The sequence below is a fragment of the Durio zibethinus genome, chromosome 5 (genome assembly GCF_047325235.1).
Source record: "Durio zibethinus cultivar Kanyao isolate XHJ-2024 chromosome 5, ASM4732523v1, whole genome shotgun sequence".
NCBI lineage: Eukaryota > Viridiplantae > Streptophyta > Magnoliopsida > Malvales > Malvaceae > Durio > Durio zibethinus.
The window spans coordinates 26232422-26253648 of record NC_143166.1 but is presented as its reverse complement, the minus strand read 5'-3'; the positions used below and the strand labels follow the sequence as shown (position 1 = coordinate 26253648).

The window sequence follows — 21227 nt, the reverse complement described above, 5'->3', positions numbered from 1 at the left end:
TAGAGGTTGCATGTGTACTTTTTTGGTTTAAAGGAAGGTATAGCCCTTGCAAGGAAAAGGAGATCCTAGCTTGAAACTAGAATCTCTATGTCTTCATAAAATCTCCTTAGCCACTAAATCAAGACACAAAAGGTGGGTTGCATGTATACTTTGTTATAAGGTTTGCATGTTGGTTTTTTTTTCTTAAATATTTGTCTAAAATATTTGTTACATGTTGCATGGATGATAGTCCATTGGGTTTTTTGTAGATTGGTTTGTGTTGTTTATTTAATTATCTTTTTTGTGCAAGTATTGTTAAATGTTGTTTTGGATTTAGTTCAAGGTTAGTGGGTGTTTTGTTTTTATAATTATTTTTATATATTTTTAAGTTGAATGGGATTTTATTTTGTTGTATGTTAAAAAAAGAAAAAAAAAAGACTGTTCTTTTTGTGATTTTTAGGTTTTGGTTTTCTATTTGGATTTTTTTTATGCATGTTTTTTTTTTGTTAAGTTGTGTGTGTGTGTGTGTTTTTTTTTTTTTTTTTTTTTTTTTGCTTTGGATTAATAATTGAAGGTACTTTTTTTTCTTATGTTTGGTTTCTTTAATTTTTTGGATTATTTTTCATTGATGAAGAACTGTGATGTTGTTGTTAGAACAAGTTTGATTATAATGTCTTAAGAGTAGTTTGAATCTAAAATTACTTTGAGGTTATACTATGTAAAGAATATCAACTATCACAGTATACTGCATATTTTTGATAGAAGCAAGTAATATATTACTGTAGGTTCTTTCTTTGGATTGCCAATTATATATCTAAGATATTTTTAATAGAAGTAAGTAGTATATATACACTGCATATCTAAAATTGTTTTGGATTAGTAATTGGAGATTATAGCATATATTAGTGATACCCAACATTAAAAAATAAATCCAATGTTTGTATATAAAAAGGCTACTTGCATAAGTCTTTCCATTGCAATGGCATTGACAAGAAGGTATAAATTGGTAGAGTCCCACATAAGTGTGCAAATAGAACCAAAATGTCTAAAACATTACACATAAAGTACAAATGCATAGTCCTATGTCAAATAGAAAATTTCATTTAGTCAGGATAAAAAACATATAAGGGTAACAATGTGATGTTATTACAAATATAAATACAAGAAAAGATAAAAGATTATGAGTTCAAATCTAGAAAGTCTTCTTTTCAGGTCACAGCTAATAAAGAACAATTGTTGGAGTTAACCAACATTTAATTTGGCTAGTTCCTTTTGTCTTATTCTTATCTACCAACTTGGTTGCCCATTTTAAATTATTGGCAGTGACAAATATATATTATATAATCATGTTTTTTTTATTGTTAACTAATGTGAAACTTTATTTTGAGATAAAACAAAAAGGTTGGCGATATATTCATTGTATTTGAGTTAATTAGTTTTAGGTTTTAAAAATGAAAAATATTAATATTTGTTTCAACACTTTTGTTTTATTTGATATGACAATATCTATATTTATGAACTAATTTTAATATCCTCATTTATGAATTAATCAACTTTAATTCTATTGTTTTTATTTTTTAGGAAAATCATACTACAAAAAGGAAAAAAAATGCTTCATAGGAGCTTCAAGCCAACCAAATGGTAAGTTCTATTCTTTATTTTATTTCAATAATTGTTTTATTAAATTTGGTGGTTTTCGAGTCAAAAATAAAGTAATCGTTTGAATTTTTTTTTTGTTTTGATTGGTTTTGTTTTGTTTTTTTTTTAATTTTTCATTTGATACAACAAGATAGCTTTAAAGCTAGTGATACCGCAACTAAAGCTAATGAAGAACAAGAGCCAAGCACATGTTAAGCAGTTAAAGAGGAAATTGACTCAATTACTAGAGTCAAGACAAAATTAGATGACCAAAATTTGGGTATTGGACTTTGATCAAAGTTTCATAATCATGATTTTGTTTGTAATTATGGTGGTATTTTTATTTTCAAATGAAGCATATGGTTAGGGAAGAAAAGACTGTGGCAGTATATAATCCTCTTAAGATATACTATGAACTTACCGTTGCACAAATGCCCATCATTAAGTCTCAAAAGTGTGTAAAATTAGTCTCTTTACTATTTCATATATGGATTGTATTCATCTTTTAATGTTCCCTTATAGATGTGTATGAAATTAGAAAAATTTTACTATCTTTACTAGTTTGCAAATGTTTGAACACATAAAGAAAAACAAACCCTTCATTGTTAAAGTAATTAGACTAGGTTTTTAAAACTCTTAAATTACCTTTGTACCTAGGAAAAGTGATATTCAATCTAACTACCAATAATCTACTTTGATTTCAACTTAGTAGATTGGCAACTTTTGATAGAGAATGAAACTCCTATTCGTTTTAATAGCTTTGAATAGTTGGATATGCATGCTTAAATGCATTAATAAATAAACATGCATGGATGGATAAGTGTATTATTGTACCATAGATAGGACTTGAAAGCCCTGTAACAATCAACTGATGGTGTAACTTTTAGTTTTTTTTTTTCTCTATGAAATTTAAGCATCTGAACAACACTTAAAATCTCACCAAATTGCCACTCTTTTTACCCTTAGACCTGGTTTCTTCCTTTCAAGATCAGGACCTCAATTGCCATTATTAAGGCTATACATCTAATTGTAGAACTAGCAATTCCTTTTTCTTTCCTTCAAAATATTTGAGGCTGTCATTTTGATTGAATCTAATATTTTGACTGATGGATGAAAGATTTAGAAAGGGGATGAAACGAAAATATATATAGATAAAAGTGATAAAGAAGTCAAGTTTAAATAAAAAAATTAGGCAAAAAATAATATAGTCTAACCATTAGTTGGCCAACAGATGCATTTAGTTTAGATATGAAATTGGTAGCGTTTTCCATTCAGATGGATAACTTTAAAATTACCTCTTAGTTGTATGTTAACAAAGTAATTAATATACAATATACTTAAAATTTTATTTGTGAAAATAATTCATTGGATTTGGAATTGGATAACTTTTTTTATATTTTTTCTTAGTTGGAGCTTTAATAATTGCATATTTGTCAAAACTCTTTAAAATTCTATAAAATTCTTAATTGATTTTTTTTATACATATGAACAAGTCTAACGAAGTAGGCATACATATCAGCATACTTTATAAATTGTTCCCTTTTCATTTGTAGATTTTCAGATTTGTTAACTTTATTTTATATAAAAATAAATCAATACTACTATAGATAAAAAGGATCCCTTAAAGATCCTGAGGTTGATAGCTTTTTATTTTTAGGTTGTATTTTTTTAATAATATTTTATATTTTATTATTATTTCAAGTCTCTAGAAGGTTTTTTTTTTTTTTATCTCTATGTTTTTTAAATGAGGTATGAATGTATAGTTAACTCAAGTGATTTTGTGCTGGCACATGGGAACTTGCAAATTGATACTTGTTATGTTGCATGCTAATTTATGTTGCCATTTGGTATTCGATAATTTTTTTTAATTCAATAACGCTTGCAATTGTCGATCACAATTCTTTTTAAGAAGATAATGGCTGCCAAAAGTAGCAACATTGCTAGATCCAATGATTGTTGAACTCTTTAGAAATAAAGTTTAAGATTTGATGTAGCGATGGCCAAAGAGCGTTCAATGTCATTATTAAAGAAACTCAAATCGCCTTGTCATCGTCTAAATTCAAGCCCAAACAATCTTGTAAATGTAAGCCATTACTATTAAAGTTTTATTACTTTAATTATTGTATGGTTGCTTTAGTTAATTTAGTCTTAAAATTTATTATTAATTTTTAGATAAGCAAGTAAAATGAAATTAATAGGAAACTTAATTGATTTTTTTACAAATTAAAAAAATAGATATTTGTACCTTTGTTTCTTTTTAGTGTTTGATGAAATTCATGTTTTATAAAAGAAAGGATAAAATTAAAAAAATTGTTAATAATGTTTAATATTATCTATTTTTAGGGAACTAAAAAAGATTTTAGTGAAAAACCAATGAAGAAAAATTGAAATCCTAGAGGTAATTTTGTAATTATTATTATTATTATTATTATTTGGTTTTTAGTTTTAAACAATCAATGTTAACTTAGAGTTCGTTTTGGTTTATTTTAAGATGTTAAGCAAATTAGGACAATTAAAGAAGCACTACATGTTTAAATAGCTCCATCAACTGTTGTGTACAGAGAAAATAAATAAATAAGGGTTTTGGAGTTTTGTAAGGCATGTGTAGAATAAGAAAAAGTAAAAAGTTTATATGCATGTGAATATCTTGGAACTAGGAAGTCATTATCTATGAAAAAAGTAAAATAGCAGGTTATTGATTAGGTAATAATGGTACATTCATTGCTTATTATCCCTTTATCTTGGAATGCTATTGAAATAGGTTATCATTTTCAATTATTTCTTTTTTGTAGCAAGAAGGTTTGTAGCCACTTGAAATATTAACAATGAATTGTATGTCTTTAACAAACATATCTGAGATTTTTAGTAAGGTATTGTTATTAAGATTTTATTAACATTAAAAGTTTAAATTTTATTAATATTTACTTGTGATTACCTTAGCAGATTCTTAGGAAACACTAATTAAAGAGGAAACTTGCGGGCTCAACATCACCATTGCAATATCTATAAAACCTGCATTCTAATAAGCAGTAACTTTTTGACCCAGTGATGTTTTGGGATCATTACTTATAAGGTTATATTCTTGATTTTTTCATCATTTTTTAAAATGATTTTTTTTGTTATAATTTCTCTTCAAAAATTGATCAAGTATTTATGTCTATTGTCTATAAGTCAACCATGATTGTTGTGTATAATCAAGATAAATCTATCAAAGATCCTAGTTTGGATATATGCACCTAGCATTTCAATGCACTAGATCATTTTGGCATTCCAAACTAGACTAAAAAATGAAATTGAAAAAAAGATGGATGGGTGAGTATTTTTTTTATAAATTAAGGGATTGAATTTTGTGTTTTGTTTTTTAGGTTTGAAAAAATAAGAAGCAGAAGCAAAAGGTTTTTTGTCAAAACTTTTTTTTCCTTTCTTTTGGGTTTTTGAAAAACCTATCTTAAGTTTTGAATTAATGCTAGTATAGAGGTGAAGAGAAAAGATTTCAATGGGATAAATGTTGATGGACTACTTTGAGTTTATACCATTTTTGGATTTGGCAAATAAGTATTTTTATCTTTCTTTTTCTCTATTATTTTTCATTTTAACAAGTTTTTTAAAAATTTTTTTTAATATTTCTTGATTTGGGTTTTTAGTTTTAGGTTAAATATTAGATTTATTGTTGGTAAAGATTGAAAGATCTTTCAAGGTTTACAAGAATAAAGAAAAAAGATGAGAGGATCTTTGATATGTTATAGGTAAGCCCTTTATAGCATATATGCATGCCATTTAGTTTTGATTTTGTTTATTTTAAGGGATTATTCATTGATTTAGATTTTAAAATGTAAGTTAAATAGTAGATTGTTGTTGGTAGAGATTAAAAAGTTGCTTGTGCTTTGTAGGGATAGAGAAAAAAATGTGAGAGTTCTTAATATGCAATAGGTAAACCTTTTGTAGCGTATATGCTTGCCATTTAGTTTTGATTTTATATATTTTATGAAAATTTTTATATATGGTTAAAAAAAAAGAAATAATTTTGCTTTTGATTCAGAAAAGTATATACTTTTTTAGTTATTAATGTTAAACTATAATAATGTAATATATTTTTAAAATACAATATTTTAGGTTAAGAAATGTGCAACTCCTATTAGTAATATTTTATGTTGGATATTGTCATGTATGCTTTTTTTTTTAATTCAAGAAATAAATATTAACTACTTTCGCAAAACATAATCTTTCCATTTCAAAACATATATACTTTTTTTACATACAGTTTTTGAATTAAATTTTGCTTACTATACGTGTTGCATTTTCAAAGTATATAGTCCAGATATACCATTACAATGTAATTGGAGAATTAAGACAACATTTGGAGGTAAGTCTATCATAATACTTATCAAATATCTTTTGAGAATAACAATAGATAAGGTCATTAAAAACTTACATGTATTTTATATATTTATGCCTATGTTGAGAGTGTTAATAACATAGCATTTGCTCATCCCAACAAACTATTATGTGTTGCTACATATGGTGATGATAAAATGATAGAGGTATGAACTTTTGGCTTGATTTAGTGTTTGAAAACTAAAAAAGAATTGGTTTTCTTTTATATTGAAGTTCCATATTTGACAGGTATATGACACTGTAATTAGACTAAACATTATACATTTAAAGGCCATGAAGCTCTTATGTATTTTATTTGCCTTCATTATAAAGAAATATTCAAGTAAATCTTATTTGAGAATTGTTATTAGCTTAGTATACTATTTTTTGTTTTTATGTATTCTTTTATGATTAGGCTATAGGATTTTAGCCTTTTTTTTTTAAATTTTTATTTCTCATCTTCATTGTACTTTCAAACTTTTTCTACATGAACAACTTTTTTTTCATCACCATTGATAAGAGATGATTGCTTGGGATCTAGTGTGTATTATAATGCTCTTGGATTTTGGTGTATGACAATGGCATGCAATGCTGATAAAACTAGATAAAAATGATTATTTGTTAGAAAAATGATAGTTTGTTTGAATTTATTTGGAGTTCTTGGTATGTTTTCATGTATCATATTAACATAATTATGCATTGAAATGTTAGCATTTATATGGATAAAATCTTTTTCAAATTAAGAATATAATAACTTATTTTCTTAAGTTTTATCTCACACTCATAAGTAGTCTATTTGATATTTTCTAGTTTTTTAGCTTTAAAATGTCCAGTTAACAATTTCTACTTAATTTCACAACTTATTTAATTTATAAATAACTTGAAATTTTATTAACTGTGATTTATTCATTTTGTGGCATACAAATCCATGTGTAATTTCTGTTTGTTTCTTTAGTTTGTCCAAGGTTCACCAACGAGTAAACCTTGAAAGAACTTGAAGTTTTAAATCATGATTTTAGTAATTTGATCTGCATAAAGAAAAATTGTGCTTTTTACTTCTTTAACTTTTTTATCTAATTCTTTTGCTATTCAAAATTAACAATTTTACATAACTAATTATCTTATCTTAATTACACATATCACTATAAGTTTAAATCCAATCAAATACCACTTAAATGAAATACTAAAATTTTTTCAACAAACTAGGTGAAGTTGGGTGCCCTGCACTAATATAAAAGGAAAAAAAAAATATATCAAACAAAATTCATATGAAATAAAAAAAACATATCAAATTTTTTTTTTTTAGGATTTCTATCATTTTATCCATTGATGATAATCAAGTAATTTTTCTTCAATCTTTGTAGGATGTAATTGTTAACTCACTCTTTGTTTGTTGATGATTTTTCTGGGTGTCTTAGCTAGAAAGAGTTGGTGATGAGTTAAAAGTGAAATGACCTAATCCTTTATCTAGAAAGCATGATTCGAGAGCATTGAAATTGATTCTCTGGGATGTGCTCTGATGTTTAAGTCAGTGAAGTAATTAAGATTTAAAGAAAAAGAAAAGGATAAGGTGTGTGTGAAAAACTTTAATAGAAGGAAAGCTTAGGTATCAGGGTCTTTTTTATACTTGGTCATTTTTTTAGCTTATATATGAGATAAAGAGCGATAACTTGACTGAGATAATTAATAGTTGATAGGAAGTATATGCAGAACTCAAGAAAGGTCTACATGGGTGATTGTGAGTTACATTTAATGATCTCAGGTAAGTGTGGTCTGCATTTAATGGTCTAAGGCAAGTTGAAGGTCAAGTGTTCAGTTCTAAAGTAATGCCTTGATAGGACATCAATGGGAATATTGGCAAGCTTTTCCTTGACAAATGGCGAACTAGTTCTCAAAGAGAGATGATGTGGCAACTAGGCTTATGCTAGCTAAGCACCCCAAAAAGGTTTAAGGGAGTTGCTTATGTTGACTAAGCAAATGAGCGTAATATTATTAATATTAAATATATTTTTTAATAAATTTGGCAAATGCATTTAATACGATAAATGCATTTTTTTTATCAAATAGAATTGAAGATTTGTTATTGTTTAGTCTAATACTTAAAGTTGTGAAAAATGGGAAAAAAAGAGGTGTCCACATGATATCCCTTCCTTTTTCCATTCTTTACTTTTTTTGTTTTGTTTTTTATTAAATATATTTTTTGTTTTTTTAACTTTTTATTTATTTTTTAATAGATAAGTTTTGTGAAAAAAGTCAATAGAAGTAAAGATGATGAAACAATCCATATTCAATTGGTTTTGATTTATAGTGATTCAACATAAATGTTACTTTTTCTAAAAAAAATAAAGATTGGATTAAGAGTTTTTTTTTTTTTTTTTAATGAGGTTGGGTTAGAAATGGATTTAAAGTGTTTCACCCTATCTCAAGTGTCCACATGGCATTTCTCTTCTTTTTCTATTTTCTTTTTTTTTTTTTAAGTTTTTGCTTTTCTTTAGTTTCCTTTTTTTATCTTTTCTTTTTATTAGATAAATTTTATAATAAAAAAAAGTCAATTGAGATATATATTACAAAATAATTCATATCTGATGCATTTCAATCCGTTCCAATCCAATTATTACTCTTTATTTTAATTTGGGATAATTTGATTGAGTTTTTTTTTTTTTTAAATCAAGTTCGGGTTAGAGGAAAATTTTAGGTATTACGCATCGACCTTAGTATATATATATATATAATTTGATTATTTATCTAATTCTATATTTATATATTTTATTAAAAATATTATTTAATATCTTAATTTAATAAATTTATGTACCATCTCATTTAGCGTTTTTATCATTTTCTTTGTTTTTTAAAATTTTACTTATTAGATAAATTTGTAAAAAAAAAAGTTAATGGATGCAGAAATGACAAAACAAACTACATCCAATGGGTTCTAATTCGATATGATCCAATTGATGCACACCATTTTGTTTTTAAATAAGGTTTAAGCTAAGTTTTACTTCTTTAAATAATTTAGGTCAAATCGAAATTGGGTTTGGAATGCTCTACCTCGACCCTCCTCGTGATGTATATAAAAGAATAAATTTTATTATTTATTTAATTTATATATGTATTATATTATAAAGATATTACTTAATACCTTAATTTAATAAAAAAACTATATTTATATATAATTAAGTTATAATTTAAATTAAAAAATAAATACACTTATATTTATTTATATGTTGTCATCCATTAAAACTTAATATAAAAATTTTATTTCTCTCATATTTAAAATATAATTAAAAAAATTATCTTGTAGCAAAGCATGGGTCTAATTCTAGTTAAATGTTAAAGCTAAAATTTTTGCTCCTTTTAATTTGTAAATAAGATTGAGTTCATAATTTGTATTAAAATATTCAAATATTATATCAAAAATTACATAAAGAAAAAGGTTAAAGATTTTTACCTCTTTATCAATGAAGATCAAATTTAGAAGTTTTCCATATCTTTATGCATTATTATACTCCTTATTTACTTTACTAATTATTGCAACTTTAATTGTTCATATAGCAAAATTATATCAAAAGTTACAAAAAAAGTATAACAAGTTATAAAAAATTATCCAAAATTACTAAAATTTTATCAAATATTACCAAAATAGATGAATGATTACCAAAATTATATCATGTTATCAAAATTATATAGACTAATAAATTTGTATTAAAGATTGTAAAAAATTTAAGATTATCAAATTGTATTAAAGGTTATCAAAATTAAAACCGGGTAAATTACATATAAGTATCTTGTGATCTAAGGCCGATAGGAAATGATTCTTAAAGTTTAAAAAGTAATATTTAACTATTCTATAATTTGTTTCATTATTATTTTTATAAAAAAAGCATCATTTTTTTTGTTTCTTTTTTTTTTCCCTTTTTCATTATCAATTCATTCTCTCTCTAAAACCAAATAAATGAAGTTCTCCATCAATTTTTTCATCTTCTCTTTCATTGTTTTGAACTTTCATAAATGTTTCTTACTCCTTTTTTTCCTTTATACATTTGCAACTTACTTTTCTTTTAAATTTTGGTGAATCCCAAATCATGCCATATGGATTTGTCACGAAATTCTAAATTCTAATTTGTTTCTCTATTTTTGACTTTTTTTTTTCATTTTTTCACAACAACAAAATGCATATTAATGATGTCTTATTGTTTCAAAATAAAAAACTCACATTTTACAAATTTCAAAACGTTGCTTATCAAAAAATTAAAAAAAAAAAATCAAAACTCATATATTTGAAATTTCAAGACCCAATTCAATGATCTATTGAAAACCAAAGGAATTGAGTTTGGTAAAAGTAGAGATAGCAGCACAATTAAGCAATCGATTATTGCTTTTTTATTTCAATGGAGATAATAATAGAATCAACCCATCTCTCTTAATTTAGCTTTGTTTTTTAATTGGAAATTTATCAATACATTGGCTTCGATTAAAAAAAGAATTTTGAGTTTTTAAGTTAGAAGAAAGAGAAAGCTAGGTAAGATAATTAGAAGAATAAATTATGAAAAATGAGATTCAAAGGATGATTTTTAGTTGTTGGCCATTATCAAATTTGCAAAATAAAAAAGAAGGGAAGTGAAAAAAAGGAAAAAAAAAAAGATTTTATTCAATTTGCTTAACATGATGGCATTTTTTCCTTTATATTTGTAAAAAAGTTTCATGAGTATGGAGAAGATGTAAATGAGTGGTGGCTTATAGGTAAAATTTGAAAATGGAGGAGACAAAGCTTGAAGATGGTGATGAATGTTGGGTTGGTGGCTTGATGGGTAAATTTAGGAAAAAAAGGAAAAAAAAAAGTCTAACGGCATTAAGGATAATGCTAACGAAATAAAACACAAGAGAGTTAAGTGTCACTTTTTAAATATCAGAAGGTAAATTTATTTTGGTCTTAACCACATGGCATTTATATATAATTTACCAATTAAAATTATACCAAATGTTAACAAAACTATATCAAAACTTACAAAAATTATATTCAAGGTTGCCAAAATTATATCAATAGTTATGAAACACATATCATAAGTTATCACAATTATATTAAATGTTAACAAAATTATATCAAGGTTATTAAAATATTGTTAAAGGTTATCAAAATTGTATTAATAGTTACCAAAATTTTATTATAAGCTATCAAAATAATATCAAATGTTACCAAAATTGTATCAAAATTTACCATACTTGTACCAAAGGTTATCAAACTTCTAACAAAAGTTACAAAACTAAATCAAAAGTTATCAACATCAAAATTATATTAAAGCTTATAAAAATTAAATCAAAGGTTATTAAAATTGTATCAATGATTATCAAAATATATTATAACTTACCAAAATTATATAGATAAATTATCAAAATTGTATAAGTGCTTACCAAAATTATATCATAAATTACCAAAATAATATCAAAAGTCATCAAAATTGTATCAAAGATTACTAAAATTTTATAAAAAATTATCAGATTTTCTTAAAGACATTCAAAATCAAAATTATATCAAAAGTTATAAAAATATATTTTATAAATTACCAAAATTATACTAAAGGTTATCAAAATTTTGTTTAAGGTTACCAAATTATATTAAAGATTATTAAATTAAAATTATAAAAAAAATTACCAAAACTATATCTATGTTCACCAAAATTGTACTAATAATTATTAAACTCATATCATAAGTGATCATAATTGTATTAAAGATTACCTAAATTATATCAAATTTACTAAAAATTTATCAAATGTTACTAAAATTATATCATAAATTACTAAAATAATATCAAATGCTATCAAAATTGTATTAAAAGTTACCAAACTTTTATCAAAGGTTATCAAATTTCTAATAAAAATTACCATACCATATCAAAAGTTATTAAAATCAAAATTATATGAAAAATTACTAAAATTGTGTCAAAGGTTATAAAAATTTATCCAAAGTTATCAAAATTATATCAAAGGTTACCAAAATTAAATCAATGATTATCCAAATTATAAGTTATCAAAATGATATTAAAAGTTGTCAAAATTATATCAACATATTACCAAAATTTTATCAAAATTATATCAATTAACGGTTTCAAAATTATATAATAAATTATCAAAATAATATCCAAGGTTACCACATTTGTATAAAAATTACATAAATTTTATCAACCTTCTAACAATGATTACTAAATTATATCAAAGATATAATTATATCAATGATATTTAAAATCAAAATTATATTAAAGATTACTAAAATTATATAAGAGGCAATCAAAATTTTATCTAAGGAAATAAAAAATTTATTTAAAGTTACCCAATTATATTAAAGATTATTAAAATTAAAATTATATTAAAACTTACCAAAATTGTATCAAGATTACCAAATTTGTTTCAATAATTATCAAAATTAATAAATTATAAAATAATTATAGTTATTTTAAAGGTTACCAAAATTATATAAGATTATTAAAATTTTGTTAACCATTATTAAAATTGTATAAATAATTATTAAAATTATATCATAAATTATCAAAATCATCCCAAAGTTTACAAAATCATATCATAGATTACCAAACTTTTATCTAAAAAAAGAAAGTTTAATAAAAGTTGTCAAACTTTTATCAAACGTTATTAAGTGTTCAATAAAAGTTATCAAATTATATTAAAAGTTATCAAAGTTAAAATTATATACAAAATTATAAAAATTATATACGAATTTACCGAATTATATAAAAAATTATAAAATTCAAAATTATATCAAATATTACGAAATCAAAAGAAAAATGAAAACGTATTCTGTTTTTCTTTGCACGATCCTCTAATTCCAGTCTTATCATTTATTTGTTTATATATATATATATTTAAATAAACTAGTAAGTCTTATTTATAAACAAAGAAATAGAAAAATAAACTAGTAGTCTTATTTATAAACAAAGAAATAGAAACATGTAATAGATTTATGCCTCTAAAATCTGGAGTAAACATTAGATGAGCCCTATTTTGATCAAGAATCAAAAGCTCCATTCCCTTCAATTATCTTACTGTTAAACATCAAGGAGAATTTTTATAAGTTCACAACTTGTAGCTGCAACAGGTACCACCATGAAAACATGGGAGCTGTTCCTAATGCAGTAAATATCCTTACATACAGAACAGGAGAAAGCAAACACAGACACCGTAACACCTTTTGGGACAAAATACATGGAAATCGATTAATAATTTAATATACTACAGATCAAGCACGCATTTGAAAGCAGAGCATCGTTAATTATTCTCACCGAAAAGAACAACCAAAAACTACAAGGTCTTGCAACTAAACAGATGTAACACTCAAAATTCAAGTAGCTTTTTCGTCATTAACAACTTTTCATATTAAAATCCCTAAATACTGGGAACTATCAAAAGCACTATATCCATCCCAAATTTATTTGAACATGGGATCCTAAATCATTTTTGAAGATACCAGTATCACCTTCCACTGTGATGTGATGACATTAGCCACCACCACCAGATCCATATTTCTTGCCAAGGAATATGACTTGCAACTTGTCATAGCCAGCAAGCACACCAGCACCTGCAACAGCGCGTAGAATGTTTGCACCAGCACCCTTGAACAGTGATTTAGTACCTTCATTCTTAATGATCTGAGAAAATGCATCCAGTGAGCTCTTGTATTTGACTGCTTCTCCAGAGGTCATCATCATTCGTCTACGCACTGTATCAATTGGATAAGATGCCAGTCCAGCACCTATTGTGATGCCCCAACCTAGTAAGAAACTTGCCAAGAAACTATCCTGTGATTACAAAACATACAATAGACAGAATCAGGCTCTATATATTCAAGTCAACATCATAACTCAAGGGTGATGTTACTGATTAGACATAGTTTTAAGGAGCAAATACCAGATCCATAATAGCTCATTTACCTGCAATCCACCAACCAAAACAACAGGTTTCAGAGAATCATACATTCCAAAGTATAGTCCACGGTAAACAATAATTCCAACACAGGAGATATTGAATCCACGATAAAGACCAGCAAGGCCATCAGATTGGATGGTCTTCTTGTAGACATCAATTAAACCATTAAACTGCCTCTGCCCACCCTTTTTGGCAGCTTTATTATCATTAGCCAATCGTGTACGAGCATAATCCAGGGAATAAACAAAAAGAAGAGATGAAGCACCAGCAGCACCACCAGATGCCAAGTTCCCTGCAAACCATTTCCAGTAGCCATCTCTGTCCTTCTTGAAGTTGAACATCCTCTTGAAGTAATCCTTGAAGGCAAAGTTCAGAGCCTGGCACATATACAAGCGTTAAGCTTTAAGCAGAAAAAATAGAATAAGGGGGAAGAAGAACAAAAAGAAAGATAAGATATTTTGACCAAACTGACATAGTCAAGACTAGATCACACATGTTAAATGTGCATCAAAAGCCTCATTTTTTGGGTTTTTTTCTGCTTCTTGCCCAAGAAGAGGTACACAGAGACAGCAGAGGCCCCAGGGATATAACAGAAAAACTCAGTTAGTAAACAAAAGCACCTTAAAAGGGAAGGAAAAAAGAAAGAGAAAGCAGTTAAAAACTGAGTAAAGAAAATAAACCTGCGTGGGGAAGTATCTGAGAACATTAGCAGTGTTGCCTCTCCAAAGAGAAAGGACACCTTCATCCTTAATAGTCCTGGCAAAGCAGTCAGTAATTCCTTTGTATGGTTCAGACAACCGCCCAGCTTTTATCATTTCATCCTGATTTTGAATTAGAAGTTTAACCCGCTCAATTGGAGCTGCTGCTGTTTTGGAAACAGCTGCAGAAACTCCTCCCATGAGGAAATCCACCATAAAAGAAGAAAAACCTTTCTCTGTTGGAGCTTGTACAAATACAGGAGAAACAGGGGACACTTGTGCCAATCCAGTGGCTAGATGGGATGGCTGTAAAGCAACAAGAATTCCTCCATTGTTATATGCACCAGTCACATTATAATTCCGGGCATGCAAGTTAGGAGAAAGCCTGGAAATGAAATAGGACCGCCCATGTATTTTCTGAAAAACTGAAGGACACCGTGATCCCTCTGCCATGTTTACAACTCAAAACAGTATCCTGTAAATTAACAGAAACAACTTAGGACAAAAAATTGACAAGAATTAAAAAGGAGGCCAGAATGGGCTCTAATTCTAATTTCTAAATATGGGATACACTCATAAACCTTAAAAGGAAAGTTTAGCAAGCAAACTTTTGAAACTTAAGGGCTGAAAATTTGAAATGATGAAATGATTTTATATATAATTTATTCTCTTTTGACAAAATGTCAGTGATTTCAATAATGGATCATCCTACCGAGAAGCCAGACAAACAATTTGATAAAACAAAATTTTAACATTATTTTAAAAAATCCATATAATTCAAAATTATCCCACGTATTTTCAGAGAGTGAAATGCACTTGGCCAAATTGATAAAGCAAGTCTAAACAAATAGATCAGCATGTTACAGCAACAACTAAAATAACAATCTAATCATCTTACTTAAACTAGACCACAGCATATCTAATTCTCGATTCATAGAAACACAGTTTTTGGTGGCTACGGATGAAATGATAAAAATTAAAACAAGAAAACTTAATTCAAAACTTAATTTAAACCTCGATCCTAAACCAAATGAATCAAAACAACAAAGCAGAAGCTAAAACAAGTTCAAGAGTTCATTTCGAGAGATATTTTCACTCAACTTCTAAGCAACCAAACAGCATTGGATAAAATCAAAAGGCAAAGGAAGAGGGAAAAAGGAAAACAGAGATCGTGCGAGAAATTGCGTGGAAGGTAGAACGATAAATTGAGGAATGGAGAGATGAGAAAAGTAACCTGAGAGGTCGCCGAGGTAGCTCTAGTAGTAGTACTACTACTACTTCCTTGCTGCGAGCAAAAACGATAGAGACGAGCCAATTTATATGTCCGGACACACCTTGATTTAGGTTTAGGGTTTTTCTTCTCATATAATGACGGATTTGACCTTGATTTGCGCGTTGAATTGCCATTGTCAGCTTGTGCATGCCACCACGGCTGACTAATGAGTCCACTGAAGACTGGTTCTCGCTCTCTCTCGCCCTCGTCGCGTTCAAATTTTCTTCTGTTTAGATTGGCAGTTGGGGGCTTAGGTCATTCTTGGCGTTTAAAACATTGATAATTCGCCGAAAACATTTACAATTTATATTATTTTATAAAAAAATTATGTGTTTATATTCAAGTTCCAAATAAGAAATATATATTTTTAATTTTTTATATTCATACATAATTTTATTAAAATTATAAATTACATTTTTTTTTATTTTTTTATGTTGAATATTATATCATAGTTAAAATTTTTAAATCAAAATAAGCAATGAATTCTGTAGAACTTGTATTTCAAAAATATGAATAATTGAGAAAAGATTTTAAAACATGTAACAATGTCACTTCTTAAAATTTTATTCGTTCCTTGCCACTTGATTATTTAGCATACAAGAGCCACTGACATGAAACTTAAAAAATATAATAAAGCTCAATAAATGATTGTATTTTGCATTGATAAAATCAAATTGCGGAGTATCCATCATATAAAACAAGATTATTACTTTTCTTGATAATATCCCATTTGACTCTTGAACTATTGTAATTTGTTAGATTTAGTACCTAAACAAAAAAATATTTAATCAGATACTTAAATTATATTTTTATGTGTTAATTTATTTCAACCATTAATACATTTAACCTTAAACGTTGACATGACATGAATATTCAATAAAATGTTGACATGTATCAAAAAATTCAATTAGCACCATATCATCAATGTCATGTCAACATTAAAAGAAATCTTTCAAAAAAATCTAAAAAATTCAATTTTTTTTTCAATTTATTTAAAACATTTTATCTAAAAAAACTTCAAATACTCACAACCCTTAAGAACATTAGTCATTCCCAAACCCAAAAATTGGTGGCTCGCCACCACATCAGCTATCATCCACCATCGTCTATTGCTGATTGCTAGTACTAATTTAAGCCCAAATTTCACCTGTTGATTCCTTTCAACCTCTCCTTTCACATTTCGACCTTAGTGTTTTCAAAAGCAACCCCTAGAAGCCTAGATTTGACTTCAAAGATTTAGCTAAAATTTTTTTCGTCGATTTTTACTTCTTTGATGGGTCCTATATTTTACTATGTTGTTTCTCTCCTTAAAGCCCTTCTACTCATCAAAGATTTAGCCTAAAAACTATCCCAAACACCCAAACCTAAATCTCAATTTTAATGTTAATTTTTTTTTTTGTCAACTACTATTTTATGGTTCCTTTTTTTAGGATGTGGTTTTTTTTTTTTTTGTATGAAATGTGTTATGAGTTATGAGTCCTTTTATTATATGTCAAGAACTTAAGATTGTGGGTTACAAGTAACAGATTTTTCGGATACTAAAGGGAAAGGCTAAAAAGGTACTAGAGATTGGCATTGGCGCATACTTTAATCTTGAACACTATATGTTGAAAATAGTGAGGTCAAAGTTTTTAGTGTGGATCATAACAAGAAGATGGAGAAGTATGTTCAAGCAACAACAGTATTTGATTTACCATTGAAGAATTTTCAATTAATAGAAAGTTGTATGTATTGTTCTTTCTTGAAATTTATTTTATAATGATTGCTATATCTATTGTTTAGGAAAATGAAAACCCTTTCTCCACCACCTTTTTTATAATACCTGATTTGGATCATTATTCTATTGAAAAAGAATTCCAAGTTTGTTTTTACTTTTTTCCCAATTATTATGCCTTTTTTGTTTTAGAAAAAAATATTTTGTTCTTTTTTTTAAATTGAGAAATATTGCATTTATCCAGGTTGCAGAGGTTGTTCCATTAAATGATGCTTCTGTTGATGCAACTGTTGGAACACTTGTGTTATGTTCTATTAAAGATGTTAATATTGCACTTAAAGGTAGTTTAGCACTTCAAGTTTTGTCTTCATCTGAGCTTTGTCAGTATGAATTTCTCTAGTAGGTATTCAATGAAAAATATTTCCTTAGCTCGTTTTTATTAGGAATTTTAAAGAATTTTTAGATTTTTTTGAAAAATTTCTTTTACTACTGACATGATATTGATGATGTAGCATTGACTGGATTTTTTTTACATGTGTCAATATTTTATTAAATGTTCATGTCATGTTAACGTTTAGGGTTAACAATATTAATGATTGGGGCAAATTAACATACGAAAATGTAGTTTAGGTACTTGATTAGAAAATTTTTTTGTTTAGGTACCAAAGCCAACAACTACAATAGTTTAAGGGTTAAATGGAACATTATCTATAAAGAATTTCTACAGTAAAACTTTATATAAGTAATCTAAAATTTATTTAAACAATGGAAAGAGAATTTAACATAAAATTGCTATATTTTAAAAATTATTCTACTTTCTAAAATCAGAGATCTATTTATAATAAAATAAACATCTCTTTGTACAAACATAACCATTTAAATATATGTCTATTTGTATAGACATAATAGTTCAAATATGTATCTATTTAGACATATACGAAATTTCAAACACAACTCTAAACAAATAATCATGGTTTGTAAAAAAAAAATAACTTTTTATCATTACATGTGATATATTATTATTGAAAATGTTCCAACAATCTCCCACCATTTTCAAAATAATCTAGATTTACGATAATCTTCGCAATCAATTGCATAAATGAAGATATCTTATGATTTAAACCTTTATTTTGGTGAAAACAAGTCAAAGTTAACTGAAATTGCATGGTAGACTATGCTTTGAATCAACTATTTCATTTGATTAATCGAACTTATCTCATACTATGATTTCAACACAAAATGAATGCTCATGGGACATTATTTTGCCCATGTGTCTGCATCATTTTTTCATAAGTGCTGTTAAAGTCAAGCCCTTGAACTTTTAGAAGTGGCCACACTTCACAAGATAGCTCTCATCAAGAGTGTTTCTGTAACTATAACACTCTAGCATGTTTATGTTATAGGTCTATTAAAAGTATAATCTCATCATTTCTTTATCATTATGGTTACCAAGCATTTAGGATGAAAATATAAGATTATTGTACTTGCAATCATATACAAATCATGTACTTTTGTTCATTGAACTTAAGACTTGACGTTGTACCAAATGTTGAGTCAAGTTTTCATCATGAGTGACTTCATATATATTATAGGTTTGAACCTGATTCCTAAATTTCCAACATAGTTATATTAATTTTTTATAGCATGTGGTGAAATTTTAACTTATTCATATTTTATATCTTGTATGCTCATAAGACCAACCTCCCACCATGTATGTATATTCATTCTTTAAAGAATGCCTTCCATAGTAATTCAACTATTAAGGATATTTATTGTACAATTGTCATAAATTATTTTAGTTAATAGTGATCACTTTATCTTTATTCTTGTCATAATGGTTTCATGTTTGTTCATTTATATATTTCTTGATATCCCAAAAAATTTATATCATTGCCACCAAATATGTGAACTATACATAGTACAACCTTTTTTACCAAGTAAATTATTATAAAGAGGCCTTAATTACCTCGGTTGAGCAAGACAATCTTTTTATTATTTTTCATAACTTTTTATCATAGTCAATTCAAGACTCAAAACTTATTTTATATATATACTCAAATAACATGACTTTTTGTCAAAAAATTACATCTATACACAAGGATATTTCATATATCCTTTTAGAATATAGTCATATTATACGACCATCAATGGACCTATCAAGTGACTATCATCCATATATATACCCTTTTATCATGAACATTATTAGCCAGTTTTATGGTGATGATAAAAAACCATATCTTTCACCCAAATGGATCAATTAACATTTATCTTGCTATTTTAAAATTTTTCATATTTATAAAATCTTTGAATCATGGTTTTTGAAATAAATATAATTTTAAACTTTCACTATATTTCAAAACTTTGAGTAGAACTATAAGATGATAAATCACTTATACAAGCAATGATTACTATCAAGTAAAATTGCACAAATATCAAATTTATGCAAAAATTGCCTAGAAAAACTATTTGTGTTATACAATAGCAAAGAATTTTCAAACTTATCGAAAATACTATTCATTTAAAAGTCATAGCACCTCCTCCATGGATAACTCATTTAGTGGTCAATTATAAAGCTTAAGGCTTTTGAAAGCCAATATCATTATCAAGCCCATAGATTAATGGTGCATATATCAGTATACATCCGTAACTTTGTCATGAAATTACAGAAACCCATGACCATGGAGGCTTGTGCATTTTCCTTTCCAATGTTATGCAAATAGATGCCATGTATGCTAACAATATGGTAATCTAGGCCTACATTCAAATGATTATTCATTTCATTTTCTTAATATTTGGAAAATTGTGCCAGTCTTTTCCATGCCATTACAAAAAGGAATTAAACCCACACATGTGTTGGGTGTCTTTAGAACATATTTGAATTTGCATGTTCTTTTTTTTAGAAAGATGAAACTTCATTCACTATCCGAAATTACCTCTTCAGTTACAATATATGGATAAATTCAGGATAATCCTCTACCCAATATATTCCCTCATGAACCTGTAACTCGAATTTTGCTAGATTATGTGCTGAATCATTGCCTTTTCTTTTTGTGTATACTGCACTGTAATATTCGAGCTTCTTCGATGAGTATACTTGTTGGAGAGTGATCCTGATCCGTGGTATTGAGTTTGTTCAGCATTTTAGTGTTGTCTTTTTCCAATATCACATCATCAAAGCACATTTCTTTAGTCACCTATGTTGCACGTAAAGCAGCTGGAGTCTTTGTAGTTAGGGGATCTATTATCCATGGCCAGTTAAATATATGCGCTCCCATTACAATCCCATCTGAATTTATGATTATCACTCCTATGCCACCCGTTTCCCTTTCCATATTCACAGTTCCATCAAAATTAATTTTATACTTTCCATTGGATGGGGGTTTCCAGCTCTGTTGATTTGGCTCTTGCACTCTTAATGCTTGCTGTTGTGCGATGATGACCTCTTGTTGGTAGGTTTTTGCCATCAAAGCAGAAACAGTTGGGTTTCTTCTTGGCTCACCATGCAGTTCATTGTTTCTGTCATTCCAGATTATCCACGCTGTAATCGTCATTAATTGTGCTTGATCTTTGGTCAGTTTCTCCAATTTCTTTTCCAGCCAAACTCTCATGTCCATACGTT

General features: G+C 27.1%; 1 protein-coding gene across 1 annotated transcript; it reads right to left on the bottom strand.

Moving 5' to 3' along the window:
* Nucleotides 1-13187: 13187 nt before the first annotated feature.
* Nucleotides 13188-15910, bottom strand: LOC111282681 (ADP/ATP translocase 3, mitochondrial-like). The gene is made up of 4 exons (XM_022870883.2): nt 15856-15910; nt 14604-15096; nt 13929-14300; nt 13188-13796 (listed from the first exon to the last, which is right to left on the bottom strand). The coding sequence occupies exons 2-4, from the start codon at nt 15072-15074 to the stop codon at nt 13497-13499; spliced, it is 1143 nt and encodes a 380-aa protein (XP_022726618.1). The 5' UTR covers nt 15075-15096; nt 15856-15910; the 3' UTR covers nt 13188-13496.
* Nucleotides 15911-21227: the final 5317 nt, after the last annotated feature.